Below are 22619 nucleotides of genomic sequence, written 5' to 3'. Positions count from 1 at the left end.
TTATCATTAAATACAAATGTCAATAACATTATAGTATATTAATATCACTTTATACAAGACAACCTGTCATGTATAGCAACAGACCTACAGAATGCCTTCATCTGGCTAACAATCTTTACAGGCAAATTTTCGGGGTCAAGCTTATGTTGTGAGCATCTTGAAAAATCAAGCTAAGGCTTACTTTCTGGTTATTAAAACTATACTTTTTGTTCTGTTTCACTTGAAGGTGTTTGTTACCAACGTTCAATTCAAGAATCTCACAAAGTTATTTTCTTTTCGTTATGAGCTAATGTTATTTTTGTCTTCTGATATTTCAATTACGAATGTCTCATGTACCTGTATAAAACTTATAAAAAAGTAAGGCAAATATGTAAATATTTTTTAATGAAAATTCAGTTTACATAAATTGGTTTACTTCACAGAGGATTCAATTTATTTATACAAGGATTTGTGTGTGTGTGTGAGAAAAATTATTGTGTATTATAAATAATCAATAATTTCTTTGGATATGTTTATCACATTACATATCAAGTATAATATATATATTACATATATAAGTTCATGGTTACATTTTCTGTTTGCGGTCCCTTGTAACATTTTAATATGTGAATCTCGTACCTACATGCTTACATAAAAAAGGTAGTCAGAAGAGATGGTATTTTTTCGGCCTGAAATATACTGAGAAATTGAATTTTCTGGATGTTATGCCGAAACTGATATTTGGAAAGAATACTTTTCTTCCGAAATATGTTTCGGCATAACATCCAGAAAATTCAATTTCTCAGTAGTCAGAAGAATTATAAAAAAGTGTGTTTTGATTCCAAGAAATTATTTATCACATTTTTGATCCCAAAAGAATCTTTTAAAAAATACTTAAAAATATACATATTCTAAACACTGCACTATGAGCAATTTTTGGAATACATAAAAACTAACCTTAAAATAAAATTTTAACATGAAAGCAACACATTTTCTTCGAAAACAATTTTCCCCAAAACACCCTGGTTTTTTAGGCCAAAAAACCCAGCCCGGGGGAGGGGGGAAAGGGTATCTACCCAGGGAGCAAATTTGACAACCCTGGTATAGATACACGTGCACATCTGAGTGTTATGCATGAATTTTAATACAGCCATCCAAGGCATTGGAAGTGTTTGGAACCTGTGGGTGCTTAGTCTTGAATTTCATGCAGGAAATTTTGATTTCTGAATCAATTCTAAGGGTGCTTAGACCCATTCTACAAATTTCAGTGAATGCTCGAGCAACCATGCCCCCGATGCCACTGCTACCATCTATTTTTAAAACTTTGAGTGAAGTGCACCACTGTAGGTTTGTTGCTCTCAGTGGCAAAACTTTTTAACTGGGAAATTAGTTCACATTCATGCTTTGAAGTTGTGAATCACACCATCTCTAACTGGTTGTCCACCTGATCCAGGTTTACTGTCTGGTGAGATACGTTCGATTCATTGTCAACCATATCATCCTGCAACCGCTGCAATACCAAGCAATCAACAAATTTCCATCTCGCTTTCTCATTTGAAGGCATAGACGCAGTTGGAACAAGATCAGCACAAACATTATGGAAAGAGGACCAACATGTGATTCATGTTATACCAACAATTTAAATCGTTAATTTCATATTTTCCACGAGTAATTTTAGTCTTTCTTCAAAAGCAAAGGCAAAAGAAAATGAAGAAAAAATAATTAAAATAATAAATAAAAATCAAGGTTGCCACCTGGTAGTAGGAATTAAACTGAGTGGTCAGACACTGTATCTAAAAAAGCTCCAAACCAAAACCACCCACGGCTGATAAGTATAAGGAATCAGACAATTATTGGTGGGTAGTTTGAAGATAAATTAGCCCATGAAATACTGAAAAACCAACACAAAACACAATGGTCCCGTTTAAAAAACATTATTAAAAATCCACAAGATTTATTCAATGATGTATATTCATTTATTTTGTTCATATATGTTCATATTACTTTCAAATATACATGAGATATAATCACATCATTAACTTTCTCTTAATAAAGATGACTAAATAAACCAAATTTTCATCAGCGCAGAGATCAATTATATACACATTTAAATTTATAATAATCTCACAACATAAAATAAGCTCTAAACATTAAAAATAAGGTTCCTTCAAGACAAATACATAGCTATTCCTAGCTCTGATTTCCAAATTATCATTTTTGTTTTGAGTTTGTATGATTGGTCTGTTTGAAAAATATCCCACGTTTTATTAATGATAAACAAATACCAAAATTAAATCCAAATTTTGTATAGAATTTCATGAGTGCTAATAAAAGTTGTCAAATCAGCGATGCCATGGATGCACTATATCATGTTAAATACTTAAAGTATTTAAGACGCATTAAAGTTTAATTCATGAACGCTTGTGCATATTTTCACTCATTAAAGGGTGGGGACACCTAGATTTTCCAACAACCTAAGTTTTAAGGAGATGTGTTGTGAGTGACATCATTGCAAATGTTACAACCACTCAGTCACAAATGGGAACCCTCATCAGGGACATACCAAGGATTGGTCTTTGGAAGTCACACCAGGTTTGGAAAGACACAATGAATTTCTACCAGAGAGAAAAAAAATTCTCTGTTGCCAATCTTTTTCCAAAAAAGCATATTGAATTAACAGAAATCAATTAAGATAGCATATGAACGTATTTTCTTTGGATACTTATCAATCATTTAACAAATATTTTCAATTTTCGATTGAGTGGGGCGTATACATCTGACCCTCATCATAATGCCACAACCTATATTTTTATACTCTCCCTACTTGTCACAGTATTAGAACTAGGAAAACACCATATGGAAACTCTACAGTAGCTTAACAAAACTTCTTCCAGCTGTTGCAATAAGCATAAATAATGTCAATACTTGGTAATGAAAATTCTAGTAATGACTTTTAGTTCTGGCATTTCACAATACTCGTTGATGCTCTCGGTTTTTTTAAAGCATATATTCACAATAAAATCTGCAAAGGGTGTTTAAAAATTGCTATAATGTGGTTTAACTATGGTTGAACTTTGATAACTCGAAGTTCATGGGGACAGCAAAAAAGTTTGAATTATCTAATTCATCTCAATTGTTGTTGACACCAGTGTTCATATAAGATGTTAGTGATCTCAAAAACTATTTCATTTGAATGCTCTTAAACATTCTTAAAAACCTTGATTTACAGAATCAAAGATTCAAATTTAGAACTTTCTTCTAACATAACCTCTATGAGTTTTGGAATAAACATCTCTGTTGCTTTCTTAGATTCACTTTCATCATCTTCATGAAAAGATTCAATGTGATTTTATTCTATACTTTTTCCACCAATGTGTGGCATCTGTAAGTCAACCACAATTTTTTTCTAGAGGTGAAAAAGTTTATGAACCTCGTTTGGGAAGAGTGAAAAATGTTATTATTCTACATTGATATTCTAAAATAAACGAAGAATGCTAGAGATGAATCTTTAACACATCTTACCAAACAATAAACTATGATTTCAGTACTCCAGCTTTTAATCAATCCATATATGGAGGAGTTCATTATCGCATACACACATAAGCATCCATATTTCCCTTGTAGTGTTCCTTCACTGCATCTACCATTGGCAGGTACTAATAATTATTAAGTTACCCAAGATTCAGTTAAACTCTAGCTGCCAACGAAAAGACAAAAGCCTGAGTGAGTAACTGGTAATGAAATCATTGCTTCTTACTTAGAGCTAAAACAAAATTCAGATTTTGCCAATTGTAACAAGTAAATGTTGGCTTCACACACACATGTTGAATTCGAATAAAAATCATTAAATCGCGGAATAAAAAAAATATGGCTAAAGTGTTAGACAGGAATTTGGAGAAAATAGACATTTTGCAAATGTTGCAACATATCTGAATCAAACTTCAAATTAGTCAAATCAATAGGGAAAAAATTGAATAGTGAACTCAAGGGGAATTAATGAAATTCAAATTAACCTATTTGACTGTACTTGACGGAAACTAAAACTCTGGGTGCAAAGATAACCTGAACCTATGACTGTCTATGGCCTTGTTCAGACAGACCAGATTGTGAATTCAAAATTTGTTCATTCCCCAATATTGAACCTGCTTGACAAATTTTTTTTTCTTGTAGATAATAATTGAAGATTTTTATTCAGCAGAGGTACAATTTTTGTACTTTGTACCCTCCATTACTGCAGTGGATATATGAGGGGCTCGTACCTCTTTTCCCATGATCCTTTGTGCAGCCAAATTTTACAAAAAACTAAGACATTTTAGTACACAGTAAGCAGGTTTTAGCCAAAATCCCTGATGGCCAGCTTTTTTATTTTTCAATGTAAATGAAGCTTATGTGTTACCAATATTCCCATGTTTCCCCTTCTGTGTGTGTGACTCCCTTCCTTTGACCATTAAGAATGCTAGTCTTTCTTTTGCATTGGTTTGAAAAGCCTGTAAAGTACTCAGATACAACAATTGTAATTGTTGGGAAAGAGGGGAAACAGAAAAACAGCAATTTTTCCCCCATACACTATACCTGATGTCACACAATATCGGATCTTGCTCCCGTACGACTTCAGCTTTTCTCCTCGAGTCACATACAAGGAGAAGGGAAGACAGTTTTCAGCACCAGAAGCACCTATCAGGACTTATGAAGAGCATGGTTATACCATCTCCATGGTAAACATGGTGTTCTCAAATAAAAAGAGAATTTTTGAATTCTCATAGACATCTATTTTTTCCTTCATCTGAGAACTTTCGTAAAGCCCAAGTATATTCTGAAGGCAATTTTAAAAAAAGGGTGTAGGACACTTTTCAAATAGACCATGAGTGAGTATATATATATATATATAAACACACACACACACACAAACAATGCTTTGAATCACATCATATTTGTACAGAAAATAATTGAAAGCTACTAAGAATATGTTCACTACTATAAATTGTGCATAACTTTGAATTCTCTGCGAAAGAACATTATCAAACCAAATATAGTTGTTTGAGATCGAGCCACGCTTTCATCAAATATCATTGATCTGGCGTCAGGTAAAGTCAACTCAACAACTTCAATCAATTCTCTTTCCTCTGGATTGCCGCCACCTTCGGAAACTCGCATCTCATCTGTGACCTCCACATAAAACATCGTCTGCACTGCTCCGGTTATCGCCACTCCTGACCTGCAAGTATAAAGTTTTCACCTGAGTTAGTCTGATCATTTCCACCGCCGAAGACAAGATAGAAGCATCATACACTTTTATGGTAACGCAAATCATACTGTATTGTGATCATGATGTGTTTAACATATTGCTTAAAAGTCTTCAGATTCATGCAACTGAATACACATCATTCCTTTGATTCTATATTATGCGGAAGTTCCTTAAATGACTCAACAGATAGCTTTAAAGAAACCTGAAATGAAATCACTAGTGTTGTCTACATGGTCTTTTTTGTTGTACAGTCATTATTTTCCACGTACAAGGGCTGATTACACTAAGACCTACAGTTTGTAGCTGCTTCCATCTCCCACTGACAGGTTGGAGAGCTAACCACTCTGTAAGGGGATTTTCTGGGATAGCAATTCACATTTATGTGTCTCAGAGACAGAAATTTTGATCAGAAACGAGCAGCTCTAAACCTTGGATCATTCTTTAGAAAATTGGAAACATCTTGTCAACCAGGGCTAATGCAACCTACCAGGTTGGGTTCAAGAGATGTATATATATGCAACCAGGTATAGTTATCCTCAGCAGTCCCGGTTATGATGTAAACCAGTGTTTACCAACCTTAATTAGTGGGGCTCCCTGTAGGAAAGGTCAATTTTAACAGCCCACCTCATAAATTAAGATGAGCTGGAAAAGATCTCAGCAATGAATTAAGCCTGAGAGAGCATGCAGAGTTCTGTCATTCATTTTTTATTTCCCTCCCACATAAAAATCCAAACTGTATTGTTGGTTTTTCTTTGGTTTTTTTTTTACATATCATAAGAAACTGAAGTAATAAATTAAAATTTCCCAGCACTAAATGTGTCATTCATGCAATGGTAGTTAATAAAAATGATTCCGCTAACTCCTTGCAAAGTACTCACAGACCCCTGGGGGTCTGCAGACTACAGGTTAAAAACATTGATGTAAATGAACATTGCCATGTTGATGCCAATAACTTCCTAATAGCTCTGAATTTTACTTTCCAATAATGAACATAATTAGAAAATATTGATTAGTTCAAAACTGCAAATGGTATAGCTTAAACTTTTCTTATTTGTATGTTACATGAATTTAGATTCATTATTTCACTGACTCAATAAAGCGAGATGCAATCGTCCAGGCCATCATTCGTTAGTGCTAAGCATATATCAAGTACATGAGCCTACTACTACTTAACCATACATGCACCTCATACACATTCCTCTACAGAATTTTTAATGAATTGGTACATCCTGAAATGTGTGTGAAATGTGCACAATTGATTCGTTATAATATACTGAGAACTTCAATTTTCTGGATGTTATACTGAAACTAATATTTGAAAAGAAAAGTGATTTGTCTCCTCTGGGAATTGAACCTCTGTCCCCTTGCATACCGGGCAAGTGTGCTGACCAATACACCAAAGACACACTTTTCAATTTCTCAGTATATTTCGGGATGAAAAAATACCATCTCTTGATTCATTGTAATGTTTGTTATGTAGTTCTGCCATCTGCCATCAATTTTCCTAACTATCAGTGAACTCAATTATTACACTTCACTCATAGTTAGAAAAATCGATGGCAAATGACAGTACTTGAGGCTGTGTCACATGACCTGTTTAGGGACATACCAGATATCCTCCTTCAGGAGGACATGTCCACCTTTTTGATGCCGTTTCAAGCATCCTCCTTATGTTTCAGAAAATTTACCCTTCATTGAACAAACTCTGAAACAAACATATTCACTTCACTGATATAAGTGTTTGTGTTTTTTCTTCACACATGTTTACAATCTTTGAACAATCACTGCTAAAATTCCCAGAATACAAGAACCCAAGTTGCCTCCAATCAGGGCAGATGCTATTTTAACCATGGCACAGCTCGCACCTGCATAACATAAAAAAGACAGTCCAAAAAAACAGCTGTGGAAGAAGAATATCTTACAATATTGTTTGCTCAGCAACATCTAGTGCCCTGCACTGAAGTGGAGAGGAAAGGAAAGTGTTTAGGGTAGAGTTTAACAAAACACAAGCTTCTTTGCCAAAGAGGTTTTCTTTGGCAAAAAGTTTTGCTCAAAGCAATAAAATTCACCAGATGGTGGGAGAAACTCATTATAAGTGAAGGGAAATGGATCACTATCCTTTTTTTTCGACAGTATAGCGGAGCTATCTGTGGTGAAAAGTGTCACTAGAAAGGGTGTGAATGCAGGCATTCTCCTTCTTCAGTTTTGGAATCTGGTAACCTTAAACATCTAGTCGACACTAGTTTTTACGAACCCGTCCAGACATGAAAAATAGGTTGTGAAATCGAAAGTTTGTAAATTGGAAGGATGTTCAAAAGGAATAGTATATTGTTTAAGATCAGGCGATTCATTTATAAAAATGTGCAGTTCGTAAATTGGAGGTTAGTAAAATCGAGAATCAATTGTATTCAATTTAATATGATGTTTATATAAATTTTGAGGATGCCATAGCATTTATGTACATACATAATACTCATACAAAATACCAGCATCAGCTGACCAGAACTAGCTTTTCAGGTGTCAGCTAGGACTCTTCATCTAAACTGATCACAACCCTAGTCTATCGTCATTGGGCAATTTAATACCATTTCACTTCCTTCCAATAGTAAATGAGCTGTGCCAGAAGTTTATGTGTCTGTACCTAATACCTTGCATGTCTGGTGGTGTCTGTTAGTGCGGATTTCTGATCGTAAGTGAAGTGCAATAACAGAATATTTTTGTTGTTGGGTCTGCAGCAAGACAAAATCAGCTAGGACTCAAAGGATAAAAAATTTAAGAAAAAGTAAATCTCAAATCATGTGAAGATGAGATATTTATTTCCAGAAAGTGCACAAAGCAATGAAACATGATAGGCTTTCACAGCCATTGTTTTTACTATTATAGGAAGATTTCGGGTGTTGTTTCCTCTCCCCCCCCCCTCCCCACTTCAGTGAAAAAGAAATTGTATTATTGGCATAGATGTCAAAAGGGCCAAGGTGAACATCCCCCTTCTTCACTATACAAACCCCCTCAGTGATTTGCTCCATTTGAGGATTCTGTATCCACTTATGTACAGGACTGTTATTATGTCCAGTCAGAAGCAAAAAGTGACTCAAAAATTTGTAGCAAGTGAATTTTAGCAAACCAAAAACTCAGCCAACCGGTTGAAAATGAAGTAAAATTTCTAAAATTTACAAGAGTCAGCAAAAAACTACTACTACTTAACTATACATGCACCTCATGCACATTCCTGTGTGGAATTTCTAATTAATCGGTACATATGAATATGAGGGAATGTGTTGTGTGTGTGTGTGCGTGCACTATGCATGCTTCTAACATATTTATATTGTCAGATTATGCTTGTAAGTATTATACTGGTCATTTCATCTACCTTCCATATTTTGAAATGAAAATGGCAGATGCCTGAGTTTTTTTGTTATGTAAGCATTGTGTTGAAAGTCTGTCTGCTTGCTGTAGAGAGACTTTTACCAATGGGATTTTGCAAATAGGAGACCAGCTCTCATTTGCACCTTGAAGTTGTGATATAAGACAGGAAGATAAATTTGCAATAAAATATCCTTTTTTACATAGGTGTGTATTTTTCAGAATATCAGTAAGATTCAAAATACTAAAAATATCGGAAACATGGTATATCAAATTTTAGAAAATAAGATATAACATTTGCACAACTTAAAAAAATCAAGTCTAATCCACAACTTTTGATCAGTAAGCGTTATACAGAGGAAAAATTATTTTTTATTGGCAGCTTTTTTTTTTGTTTTCCAAGAACCATGAAATGCCTAGAAGAGTTGTTAAAGGTTTTTCAACGCCTTCATCAAACAACATCTGCTCTGCTTCAGGAAGAGTCAATTCGATGACGTCTATCAATTCACCCTCATCTCTGTTTCCACCACCAACAGACACTTTCATCTGATCTGTAACTTCAGCATAAAACACTGTAAACTTTGATCCCATTCTCGAGACAGCATTCCTGAAAGGGTAGGCAAAAAAGCCTCATAGATTTTTCCTGCCGATATTCCAGTGTCCACAAAAGACTATGCAAAATAAAGGAGATTTGGCGCGATAACGTAGATTAGAATTAACTTTGTAATTCATGCATAAACAATAAGCCAAATTTGCAATTGCAATATATATATATATTAGAAAATATTGAACTCACTGTGTTTATATTGACTGTGTGTAATTGATATATATATATGGGAAATCAGTGTGTAATAAACCAAGGAAGTTTTTTCTAATGAATGAATGACACCAAACATACCAATCAAGAAAACCTTTCAATAATTGATTGATAAACCTCATTAAAACAGCTTATGCAACATTCTGAAGTGTTCCAATGCAGCGAATATATGGCATGTGTCAACAGAAAATCATTATGATCAGATGTCTGGGGTATTCCTGAAACTGAGCTGCAGGTAGGGAGGCTGATCACATTATGCAGTAGTTTGTAAGTTTAAACTTCAAGGCATGAATGCAAGCTGGCCTTCCCTTTAAAAATTCTTTTCCCAGAGAGCACACCCGTGTAAATACTAAAATAACCATGAACACTACTACTGCTACCAAACCGTGCATGCACCTTGCAAACATCCCTCTGGGGAATTTCTAACAAATCGGTATACAGTGAACATGCTGCATGTATATATGTGTGGTCCCAACATATTTATGATATCAGAGTTGTGCGTGTTCGGCTTTCACCCGTCTTCCATAATGGAAGCGAAAGTAGCAGATGCCTGAATTTTTGTGCTTATTAGAAGAAAAGCCTAACTGCAGAAAGCAAGTAGTGTTTTAAAGGTCTTGTTTTGTGTGGAGAGATTTTTTTAAATGAAAGACTGACTACACTCTGCAGCATATCCATATACCCCTGCAGGGTCGTTATTTCAACTTTTTCCAGGGGGGTGGGCAAAGCACACATACTCAGTGTATGTATAATATCATTTTTAATGTATTTTCAAAAGGCGGGGGGGGGGGGAGCAAAGGCCACCCACCTGACCCCCCAAATGATGGGCCTGGACCCCTGGCAGAGAAGTACTTATCTAGTCATTTTTAATGTATATTTACCTTGACACATCTTCCTCGGTCAGCCAGGATGATCACGTGCCAGCGATCACGGCCGATCCATGTTGCCAGATTCCAATCACAATCTTTCAATACTACTATATTATATAAATAAGTTCATCTGTGATCTTGAAGCCGATTGGCTCCTGTGTCCCCATGTGACTGGGAATTTCCCCCCGAATACCAGTTATGTGTAGTGAATATTCACTTCCTCTTGTGCTTTCTTGCAGTTATGATCCAAGTAAAGATATGATGCAAGAATATTCTCCTGGATGTAAAAATTGGAAAATAATCGAGAATATTCTTTTTTCTTTTAAATAATGAAAATTTTTTACTAATTTTGTTTGTATTATGAGATATAATTCCATTTTCATTGCCTGAAACTTCTTTTTTCCATAATCACCTCATAATGACAAGTAAAGATGTCATGAAAGTCTGTCATGGTGAAAAGTTTCAAAAGTTTTTGTTATGAAGATTTTGAAAACCTTTAAGGATTAAAAAAAGTCTTTTAATATTAGATGAATTTTCAGAAATAAGTTCAAAGCAAAAATTAAAACCAAAGTTAATTGACAAAGAGAGCCAGTCTTATGATCACCTTCATTCTAAAGAAGATACAGAACTGTCATTTGCTTCAATGAACATATACTCAAATTTTTCTATCACTCATATTTCTTTGCAAGTTGTTAAATTCATCCATGTTGTTTCAATTATCTTGCTTTAAAAGTTTAATAATAAGGAGTGCAAACTTTACTTTTCCTCTTCATTCTATTGACAATTCCTTTAGGCCTATGCTGTATGTATGAAGTTCTGAAAGCTCTTGAAGAAAATTTTAGAATGCAATTTCTCTCAAACTCATTCCAATGCATGTTCCTTACCACCACATAACAGCACCAATGTTTTCTGCAGGGTTCCTATAACATTTGTCTTTCCAGAAAGTCCTATTTTTCTGGGTATTTGAGCAGTTATAAAAGAATTCCCTCTCGTGGCATACCTTCTTCAATTGCCAAATGGGGAATAAATTCTGATCCACGCTCATCTTTGCTTAGCTATTTATCTACTAATGGTCCTTTGACGTACTGTGTTAGCTAATTTGTTACATATGAACATGCCACGGATCCGGGGTCAGGATTGTTTGGTTTAAACCTTGGTTTTAGCCAAGTGGTTTTTTTCAAAAAATCAAATAAAAGTGGCTTAAATATCATTTTTTTTCCTTGAAAAATATCATATTGGTTCATTATTAGCCAAAAATTTTCATTTTTACCGCATTTTATATCCTTGGGGTACATTCTGATGGTATATCTTTAAATGACATAAGATTTTATAAGTGTTTTTTTTCAAAAAGTCTCATAAAAAAGTGGCCAGAATATATATATTTTTTTCCTCTGAAGTTTCTTAGTTATTTAAAGTTATATACAAAAGGCAAAATTTCTCATTCTTACAACATTTTCTAACCCTTTGCTACATTCTGATGCTCTATATATATCTTTAGCAAATTTATGAATAAGGATTGCATCACACATCTAAATGTAGTGGTGTATTATCTCACAGGTTTCTTTTCCCCTTAACAAAGAAGCAGCAACAGTAGTGACACCATCATGCTACGGGCAGGTGGTCCTATAATCCAATAGACACCAGCTGTCCTTAAAGGACAAAGACTAGTGTACTAGTAGTTACATTACCTCACATACATTTTCATTTTCTTTCCCATAAGAAGTAGCACATCTCCTACTGTATATCTCCCAGTCTTAATATTCAATAGCTTTTTTTTTTTTTATACTTTCATGGGTAAGCCCAGTTAATCAAGGTTCTACTGTATAATAATAACAGATTTATGAAAAATAATCAGCTATATACAGGGTGATTATAATTTGAAGTTTTGATTCCAAAACTATTCAATAAGAACTACTGGTCAGAATGACTTGAAAATTTGCATAGATACTCCTGAAGCAATGGAAGTTTCTTTCACACAAGGAAAAAAAAGTGCAAGTAGTGCAAAATGTGCAAGTAGATGATGCTGTACTTGGCCAGCAGTATAATCTATTTTGTGCAACCACATCATTTCAGCACTTCCACAGCATCAGTGTGTGGATAGAACTTCTATCAAGATGCACACTGCAATACCAGCAAAGCAGCTGCTGAAGACCCATTTTGACAGGATGCACCTTAACCCTTGCAACTTCTGGCTGTGGGGGTACCTCAAAATGTTATAAACAGTGGTCAGATTGCAAACTTTGGTGAATTGCAATCTCGAGCACATTCCCTATATGTTAGAAGTTCCCCAGGAATATTAATGGGGGAGGGGGGCATTTAGTTTAATAAAGCTGAATTGCAAGCACATCCCCATCATGACCATGGCATACTCTGATTCTGTTGTTGAACAAGAATTTTTGTGCTTTCAACCTCATAGCCAGAACACGGTGGACAACATATTTAACATTTCTTAAGTAAGTTGTAGTTATTTGTTCAATTACTTCGTTTTTTGTGATGTTTCCATGCATTATGAAATCGTGCAATGCTATAATTAAGGTATCATTTTGCCATGACTGGCTATCGTTTCCATTCTGCGAGCAAATTTCCCACATGTTGGATGATGTCATTAATTTTACATTTTTAAGTATTTTTTCCCCTTTACCAAATAAAATTGCATTTTTTCAGGAATATTCATGTCAATTTTCAAGTCATTCTGACAATCGTTCTTTTTTTACAGTGTTTTGAAATCAGAACCCTAGTTATAATCACCCTGTATATCGTAAATCATTGCTAATTAATCTGCATTATTTATGCTTCATTAAATTTATGTTCACCTAATTTTTATTATAGTTTTTGCAAAATAGCTTCCTAATTAAGCATACTGAAAGTAACTGGAGAAAACATATATATATATATATATATGATTAATAATAACAGAAGAATTTTCAAACACAGTAATCCCCTGAGTTAAGCAAAAAATAATTAAATTGCAAAAGTTGGTTTTTGTTAAAATGTAAGAAATATTTATTGATTAATTAATATGGGAATAGTGTTAATTACCATTAATAAATATTTTATTTTAATTAATTATTAGTAGTTTCAATGATTATTCAGAAGTTTTATTGTTTTTAATGTTAATAGAGATAATACTATTTAAAACAAAAAAACCTGGTTTTTGGTTTTTTTACCAACCCTGTCCAGGGTTTTTTTCATCATTTGCCTTTATCATTGTTTTTTCTTTACTCTATTCAGTTCCAAGCTATTGTGAATAATTAATCTGAATTTGAACAGTTCTGTATTTTCTGAGAATGGGGATATTTTATGTATAGTTACTTTTATTTGCAGGAAAATAACAAAATACAGCTTCCCTCTTTCACAAATGTAAATATAATCAATTTACCATTATTTCCTATTATATATATATTTCTTAATTATTAATAAGAACATGTGGCATCTTATAAATATATTTATTACTTTTTAATTTTGGATACATTCATTACCAAGTAAAAATAAGGTGAAGTTATTTAATGTAACTTTAAGAATATTGTCAAGAATCTTACAAAAGATTACAGAGAATTCTACATCTATAAAAATAACTGGAGAATATCCCCATCGAGAATAATGAGAGTATTCTCATCAAGAATAATAAGAATATTCTTATAGATAATATGAAGAATATTCTTATAGAGAATATGAAGAATATTCTTATAGAGAATATGAAGAATATTCTTATAGAGAATATGAAGAATATTCTTATAGAGAATATGAAGAATATTCTTATAGAGAATATGAAGAATATTCTTATAGAGAATATGAAGAATATTCTTATAGAGAATATGAAGAATATTCTTATAGAGAATATGAAGAATATTCTCATCAAGAATAACAAGAATATTCTCATCAAGAATAACAAGAATATTCTCATCAAGAATAACAAGAATATTCTCATCAAGAATAACAAGAATATTCTCATCAAGAATAACAAGAATATTCTCATCAAGAATAACAAGAATATTCTCATCAAGAATAACAAGAATATTCTCATCAAGAATAACAAGAATATTCTCATCAAGAATAACAAGAATATTCTCATCAAGAATAACAAGAATATTCTCATCAAGAATAACAAGAATATTCTCAAGTTATTTAAATACTAGTCGCCTTCCACAGAATATTCGCCAGTATTATACTCCATGAGATTACTCTCCAGTATTATCCTTGATGAGAATATTCTCTCCAGTATTATCCTCCACGAGAATATTTTATTTATAATAGTGGTCTTTCCAGAGAATATTCTCCTAAAGAGTATTCTCAAGAATTTTACATCTCTAGTTCTGCCAGTGGTTGACCCTCGACCACCAAATGGTTTTAATCCCATTCATTTTACAGTAGGCCTAACCATATATTGTCGACTCTGGCTAAGTCTTCAATATTGGTGTTTAATTGTTGCCAGATTTCTGTTACAATTTGCCTTACAATCTCCAATGTGATATGCAAATTATTATGTCATTATCTCTCAATGCTGATTTGCTATGATGGTACTGTGTGACCAAGAAATTTCTTTTTTATTGCTATATGTGCATTGTGGTTGTGCTCTCTCTTCCACTTGTTTATATCCTGGCAGTCATGTCTCAGTAGTTCCTAATGGCTTTCTGGTGGCAGATGGCAGCACTGCACATAACAAGCATTACACAGGAACAAACTTCACGTCAGATTTCACTACAGGTACACACACATTCCCGCATGCACCAATTCGTTAGAGGTTCTGCAGTACATGAGTGGTTGAGTAGTAGTAGTAGTTCCTAATGATCGATCGACCAATTGTAAGGTGATCTGCAGTCTGCTCTTCTTAGGATTATGATGATCTAGTGCATCTGGTTCCTGATGGAAGTTCATCTCGATGGCGAAACTGGTTTGATGAGATCCATGATTAAGATGTAATGAAATTATGCTATCTTTGTGTGGGATCGTCAACTATGCTAGTAGTGCATAAACCATGGGATGCTACCCACTGGGGGTGCACCAACGAACTAGGGGGGCCATAAGAGATTCTCAAAAATGAAAACTTCAAAATAAGAAATTCATTTTTGTTTAAAAATATGTCAAAACTAAAGAATGCCTTTATTCACCTCAGCTAATTACCCTGTATCATGCAATGTAATTTTATTGAATTTTACTTGTGCGATAATCAATATATCGGCTCCATCATGCCAGAATCATGAATGTGCAATGTCCTTGCAAAAAAAACATGGAAAATGAGGTTGAATATTTACTCTACCCATGTTACTTTGTTACTCTATGGAAGTTATTATCCTAAAATGTTTCGTAATGTGTTTCAATGGGGATACATATTTGCATTTCTGGCACAACTTAGATTGCAAAACAAGGTATCCAAACAGCTGATTAAAAAAAAGGAAAATTTATACATCCGTGCTTCTGGCATGCGGCGGACGATACCAAGTTAGTACTTTTATAGGCTGACTTGGAGAGAATCACAAGATTTCAAAAATTGTATATTTCTTAAAAATTAAAAACAAAGATTATAGAATGATAAGTAGTACAGGAATGTACGAGGAAGATGTGTCTACGTTATTTTCCAGACTCCCTTGCTGTCGTTGTTTGGTGAGACATTTATTTCGCATGAAATATTGTATAGAGTTATTAAACTCTGAACCATAATCATACTAGTGTTAAATTGATCGTTGAAATGAGTCACATGTTGAATTTAATAGTTTGGTGTAACTTTCAAATTAAATTGTTAGTAAATATCAGTTCAAGTGGAAAAGTTGCATTTCTGTATTTTCACTGTCATTGTCTGCAGGATAATCGTTCTTAGGAAAACATAAAATTAAACCGGGAGTGTACTATAACAGTGCAATACGACACTTCTCGAGAAGTAGCAATTCATTATGAATTCCCCAGGGTAAGTTTATGCATAAGAGATAGAAGTAAACAGACACTTTAAATCATTGGCAATGATTCCGACAGCCACATCTCATTAATATCGGAGGTAAGCTCTTTTGTCTTTGCCACAGAAGTAGGAGGGGTACTCTGAGGAGCATCATAATTAATTTCTTTGACTCTGTCTGACGATTTGTCTGCACATACAGTGTGGCTACAATAAACCACACACACATTTGCTATTTGGTAAAAATAATTTGAAATTAAACAGATTCACAGTACAATCTTACCTGTACGACGTGACTTTGTGGATATTTGAAAGCGGCACATCATAACCACATTCTTCATATATCTCATCCTTTGCGATTTCTGGCAAACTCTTATCTTTATCTACGATTCCAGCACAAAGCTCCAAGGTCATACCAAGACTAGGAGGATACTTTTCTGTGCTGATACCCTTTTCCGCTTCTTCGATGCCAATATGGGCTAAATAAACAGCTAAATGGAGAAAATATAATAGATTTTGTTTCAATATAAAACAATTGACAAACTGGATAAATACATTCAAAGATATTCTCCTGGAAAAAAAATTATATTAGTTTTACCATATAAAAAATTTCACCAATTCTATATCAATTTTTTTTCAGCATGAAATGGAGACTTTTCCTATAATAATCTCGATAGAATGCTGAATCCTCCTAATACAAATGAAAAGGCCACAACAGACAAAATGCTCAACGAGGTGGCTGAAAAAAAGATGGCCATAAAAATATGAATGTCGAGTATATATCTAAACTCACTTATGTAACTCACAGAATACCAATAATTATGAGAGAATATAAATATACTGCCCATAAAAAATTATGGTTATGTCATCTAAGTATGGATAGCTTATCAATTTATCCTAATATGTTTATCATGTTGCTTTTTAAACGTATCAATCATGTTAGAATTCATGATCCCTGGAGGTAAGCTATTCCATTTGTTTTGTCAAACAGAGCACAGGTTCAGGTCTATCGCTGTGGGCAATTTACTACCTAGTAAGTTGTGTGGGAAGTGTTAGTGTGTGTACCTAACAGTCTGAGTTCACTTTGTGTCTGAGATCGGCTCATGTTTGTGCCTCAAAGTTGGGAAAACCACAGAAAACCAACTTCAGCCAAACACCACTGTGGGGTTCAAACCAGGGACTTCATAATGCGAGTTTGCCACTATGAATACTCTACCAACAGAGCAGCAATTTTTTTTAATTCCATTCATCCACAACCCTTTTAGAGAAAAATTTGATGCAACACCATTAACTACAATTGTTCCTTGCCAATCAATAAGTTACTTAACACATAAACATGGTCATTCATTTGCCAACAATATAAATCTAAGGCCATATAAAACTTCCTAGACTCACTAATAACCTTAATCAATAAAAAAGGTTGCAAAACATCCCTCCTGGACACAAAAGTAAACAATTCAATGAAAATAGTATACAAACAAAGAAGTGTGAAATTACAACTCTATCATCTCTTGCCACATTTTTCTGGCGATTTTTATTTTTTTAGTGTTGTTTCATAGTTTATCTTAATTGACTTGATGCAGGGCTGAAACAAAGAACTAGAAGCCCTGCTCATAGTGAACAAAAGAAAACTATCAGGTTTTAAATTGTGATTATGTGAATTGTGATTATGACAGACAGTGTAAGTATGCAAAGGCTCATATAGACCAGATGAATTTGAATAAAAGCAAAACTTTCAGAAACAGTCAAGTGTCTGGAGACTTTTTTTGACAACATAAGATATTATCAAAATTGGTATCAATGACTCTTGTTTTCAAAGAAGATATTCCAAAACTTCATTGTAATGACCTTCAAACTTTTGTGCTCCATCAGAACAATGTGAGAAGCTACATCTTCAAAGGTATAATAATATTTCTATAAATAAGGAGACAAGAAACTGTTATCAAGTCAAAGCGTATTGTAACATGTCCATGTTACGGCCCAGCAGAGCAGTCATTTTTAATCTCAATCTAGTCTGTCTCAATGATCCTGTTTCGGTGATCGCAGCTGATCCTCATGCTTTTGCCAGATTTCTGAGATAAGATTATTCAACTGTTATATGTTATGCAAATTCAGATGTTATCCCAAGAGCTGATTGGATTTGTTACCCTATGCGGTCGGGGAAATTTCCCTTAAATAGCAGAAGCCCTGGCAGAATTTCCCTTAAACAGCAATTGTATGTTGTGCTCTCCCTCTCACTTCTTTGTTTTTGCCGTATGAACTAAGCATAGGTGCCCCTTGTGCACTCATCACGATGTCTAATCCAGAAGGTCAAACCGATGCCATAACCACTCTTAGATAGCTGTTTCACTGGTTCTGTGGAGGTGATGTGACGGCCGCTTGAATCCATTCTTGTAGTAATCAGGATCCAGCAATATGAAATTATGTGAATCGTTGTGTGTCCAAAAGATGGCCGAAACTGCGACAACTTCCTCAACATGAATGTAGCTGACTTTCTCATCTTGTGGGCATTTTTCAAATCATTGCATTGGTGAGACAGATTTAAATAATGACTGATATTTTAACTTGAATTTTCTTAATGTAAATGCTTATGTAATTTACATAAATTCTAGCATTGTACTTGCTATGACTATTGAAATTGATTCCCGGAAATTACTGATCAATTGCTTGCTATAAATAAAATAAATTTTAAGTTAATAAATATTCAGATAGAAAAATCATTATCATTCCTTATTGTCGTGTACCAAAAGTTCTTTTGAGAAAACAAAAACATACTGGTATTCAAAATAACGTTGCAGTATAATTATATTCTCATATTGTCTAAAATGTAGCATTTAATTGTGGCTTCTTAGACGTCCATAGAATACAATGCTCTGTTCTAAAATGTCAACTACCTAAAATGAACTATGGAGAACTGCACAGAAGGAAATTTTGTTTGTGGTTTTATTAAAAGCCCCATGATCCTAGAAACACAAATGTAATGAAAGGGTCAAAAGACAAAGCAATTAAATTCAGCACATTAGAAATTAACTTATTCATATATTTTACTCATGCTGTCAAAATTGTTCACAATGTGTAAAAACCCCCTCCCTACCAATCATGGCTGCAAGAGCCTCATCAGTCAAGAAGTTTGCATAAATCACAATTATAACCTTTTAGAATTCAACACGAGGTGGAAATAAAATGGCATCGTTACCTGGCCGAAACTGCTTAACAAAAACAAGTACATTTCTGCTAACATTGTGAATGATGATAGCAACACTGAAATTTAAAAAAAAAATCTATGAGTTTCATACACATAAATGATAAGATACGCATATATTTCAATAGTGTTGCATCAGCCAATAATAAAACAAAATTACAAAAGATATTTAATTATAAAAGAGTGAGACTGGATATTTATTGAAATTTTGTAGTACTGGAACAAAGCAGGAAGAACTTGAATGGGGAATTCAGGATATAAATTTCAGACCTGTCTACAGCACTTTTGTACAATAAATGAAAGAATGATACACAGTCATTCTCATAAGAAATGAGAATACAGAGATGTATTTACAGGTTTGGGGTGGGGGACTAAACTAGCTACATCCCAGGCCAGCAAGTTCAAATGAGCAGCAAATTTAGGGAATGGGTGGTCAAGCAAATTAGACAAGAACAGGAGCAGCAAAACCATAAAACCACCTCTGCATTTGTGTCAAATTCAATGCACACACATGCACAGTCTCACAGAATTCACAGTAAAACAGTCAGGGCCACAACTGGAAACAACAATTTACTCTGTTGTATACTTTATCGAACACCAACTTCGGTCATATATCGCCATACTGCAATTTCCAACCAAAGGAGTTGGGGGGAAATGAAGATTCCATCCATCGGTGGTTGCCCCAGGCTTGGTAGGTAAAGAACTTGCTTCTGACATTCTATGCCCGGATTCAAACCCATGGACCTTGATGGTAATCTTCATTAGTGGAAGATAAGCATCTTACCACTGCACCACTCTGGCAATACTCTGTTGTCTCGGCTCACAGTATATATTTTGGCACCCCTCTCCTTATTGTGAACGGAAAAAAGTGAAATCTGGAAACTATTACTGATCCAGCGCCTGGGGCACCAGATCCCTTGCCCCCTCCTAGTTGCAGCCATGATCACAGTATTAAAGCACTTTAATTCACCAGTTGGTGAATTTTGAAACACTGCTGTATCAATATGATAGGTGGTAGAGCTGTGGTGCTCATGCCATGAACCAATATAATAGCATGATTTGAAAAATTAATAATGCCAATTGGAAAGATATAAAAATTAGCAGGGGCAACAACGTACCTGTCATGCACTTTCATGAGATCCCATGACTTCTCAATGCCATCCTGCAGAAGAATTAAATTGATATATAATGAATTTCACAAATGGAATCAAAAATTGAAACATGATCGAAACAAGATAAAAATTTCACACATGCATAACATCAGTTACATAAGTTAGACAACTGAATGACAACTATCGCTTATAACATTAGTTTTTAAATGTTTATGTCAATGCAATTAGTTCTTCCCTGAAAAGCATCACCTAATGCAGGTCATAGGTGGCCACAAAGATTTTATAGACTGTGAGGGCCAGTAAAGATAATTTTTAAAATTACAGTAGCCACTGCTTATAAGAATCGCATTTTGTTCAGCCATTTTGATTCTTATAAGCAGTTGATTCATATATCCACAATTTTTTTGCTGTTAATCATCCAGTTACCACAGGAGTACATAAAGGGCATGGGGGACGGGAGGCTTCAGGCGAGATTGTGATGTTTTTAAAGTAAAAACCAAAAACCTTATTAATTTCTTATTGAATATTTTAATTTATAAAATTTTAAATTAGTTTAAACATCTGTAGCATATCGTTGTTCTTAGACATCATTCGTTGTCAATATCGACTAACTAAAATATTATATTAACTGTACTACTACTGCATTGTCATGGCCCCACAGAAAAAAAAGGTAGGGCTGACAGGACTCCAACCCTGGGACTCCGGATGATTCTCATTATTTTGTTTTTTTCAAGCTATAAATTCCCTATAGAGGGGCTCTTGAAAAAGGCCTGGGGACCCACCAAAGATTCTAGCCAAGGGGCTCTGCTCCAGGATATGGGAGACCATGACTATTGTCCGAGAGCATAACTTTAGATCAGAGGTTCTGAAACTTTTTGTTCCATGGTCCTAAATGGTCCAATATTTTATCAAATATTTTTTAATCATTGCCTCCCAACTTAAGCCAACCCATAGGAACCTATGTTATATCGGAACAGCTTCGGTATAGGCGACAGGTTGGCGATTTTCTGTGACTTTTTTTTTTTTGGCGCCAAATATGTCCGACGACCCCATCAGAAGTCGCCAAGGCCGTTAGACACATTACGAGCGCCGAAAAAAAAAATCGCCAGCATAGAAAACAATATGAAAAATATCATGAAACACAAGAGAAATGGAAACATAAATAACCGCTGAATTGAGCGAGCATAAAAATGCTAAAACCAACAGGCATAATTATAATAAAAAAAATAATTATAAATGAAAACCCGGACTCTCTTTCCAGGAATCCGGTTCTTCTTGACAACGGTCCTGCATGTTGTATAAATAAATATGTTCTATGTATTATAAATTAAAACCCGGACTCCCTTTTCGGGAATCCGGGTTCTTATAAATAAACAACGGTAAAATAAATAAATAAAATATTTATTTTAAATAACTTCAACCCAAGTAACTTCTTTGACAAAATACCACGCACTGGGTTTTTTTTTACCATAAACCTCATGTGGATAAGTTCTGCCCACTTTACTGTAAAGCTGCAATTCTTACTGTTTTGGGGAGAGGGGAAGGAAAGGCAACACAATCAATATGGGATGGTTTGACTACAAAGCTATTTTCAGCGCTTGAGTCCCGTACGTACGGAACAATCAGCAACTTCCAGCCCCTCCAATGTTTTCTTTTCGTTGGTGCCTCTGAGGACTATGTACAGTAAAATCCCCTCTAAACGGTCACCCCTACTTTTGCGGTCAAATAACAATTTACCCTTGTATAATAAAAGTACGTATTTCAAACCCCTGATTAACGGTCACCCCCCCCCCCTCTTTTTAAGGATGAATTTTTTTTTCTCCCGTTAGTGTCCATAAAAGAGAGGTTTTATTAAGGAAGCAAGAAAATTAGAGAAAGAAAAGTAAGTAAATGAATTTAATGTAAATTAATAATTTCACCTGGACGTAATGCATGCGCATGAGCTTGATAAATAGCGAATCATCGCAATCAGTGAGTTTAACGTCGCTTATTTTGTCCATGATGAAGTCACTGAGCTATAAGGAAAGTCACAAGTAGATGAAGTTAAGGGAAAAGGGATGTAAACAAACTTATCCTCCTTGTAAAAAGCTGTTGCCATTCACAAGAATCAAAAATTCCTATCGCTGGGAAGAAGTTCACTGAAGAAAA

The 22619-nt window shown here is 34.4% G+C and overlaps 1 protein-coding gene across 3 annotated transcripts; it reads right to left on the bottom strand.

Moving 5' to 3' along the window:
• Nucleotides 1-1898: 1898 nt before the first annotated feature.
• On the bottom strand, nt 1899-22553 carry LOC149089010 (uridine diphosphate glucose pyrophosphatase NUDT14-like). Of its 3 annotated transcripts, none has more exons than XM_089251333.1 (5): nt 22391-22551; nt 20478-20521; nt 19354-19418; nt 16441-16648; nt 1899-5194 (listed from the first exon to the last, which is right to left on the bottom strand). In XM_089251333.1, exons 1-5 carry the CDS (start codon nt 22469-22471, stop codon nt 4954-4956), a joined length of 639 nt encoding a protein of 212 aa, XP_089107459.1. In that variant the 5' UTR covers nt 22472-22551; the 3' UTR covers nt 1899-4953. The 3 variants fall into 3 exon arrangements, with proteins under 3 accessions (XP_089107459.1, XP_089107468.1, XP_089107477.1); XM_089251342.1 differs by lacking the exon at nt 1899-5194 and adding an exon at nt 8890-9194; XM_089251351.1 differs by lacking the exon at nt 1899-5194 and adding an exon at nt 9009-9258 and having other exon boundaries at nt 22391-22553.
• Between the last annotated feature and the right edge of the window lie 66 nt (nt 22554-22619).

Source organism: Pholcus phalangioides, unplaced genomic scaffold (assembly GCF_987345545.1).
Source record: "Pholcus phalangioides strain wild (caught in Gottingen) unplaced genomic scaffold, Ppha-v1.0 ptg000003l_1, whole genome shotgun sequence".
NCBI lineage: Eukaryota > Metazoa > Arthropoda > Arachnida > Araneae > Pholcidae > Pholcus > Pholcus phalangioides.
Note: the sequence above shows the minus strand (reverse complement) of the source record. Positions and strands in the feature narration are given on the sequence as shown.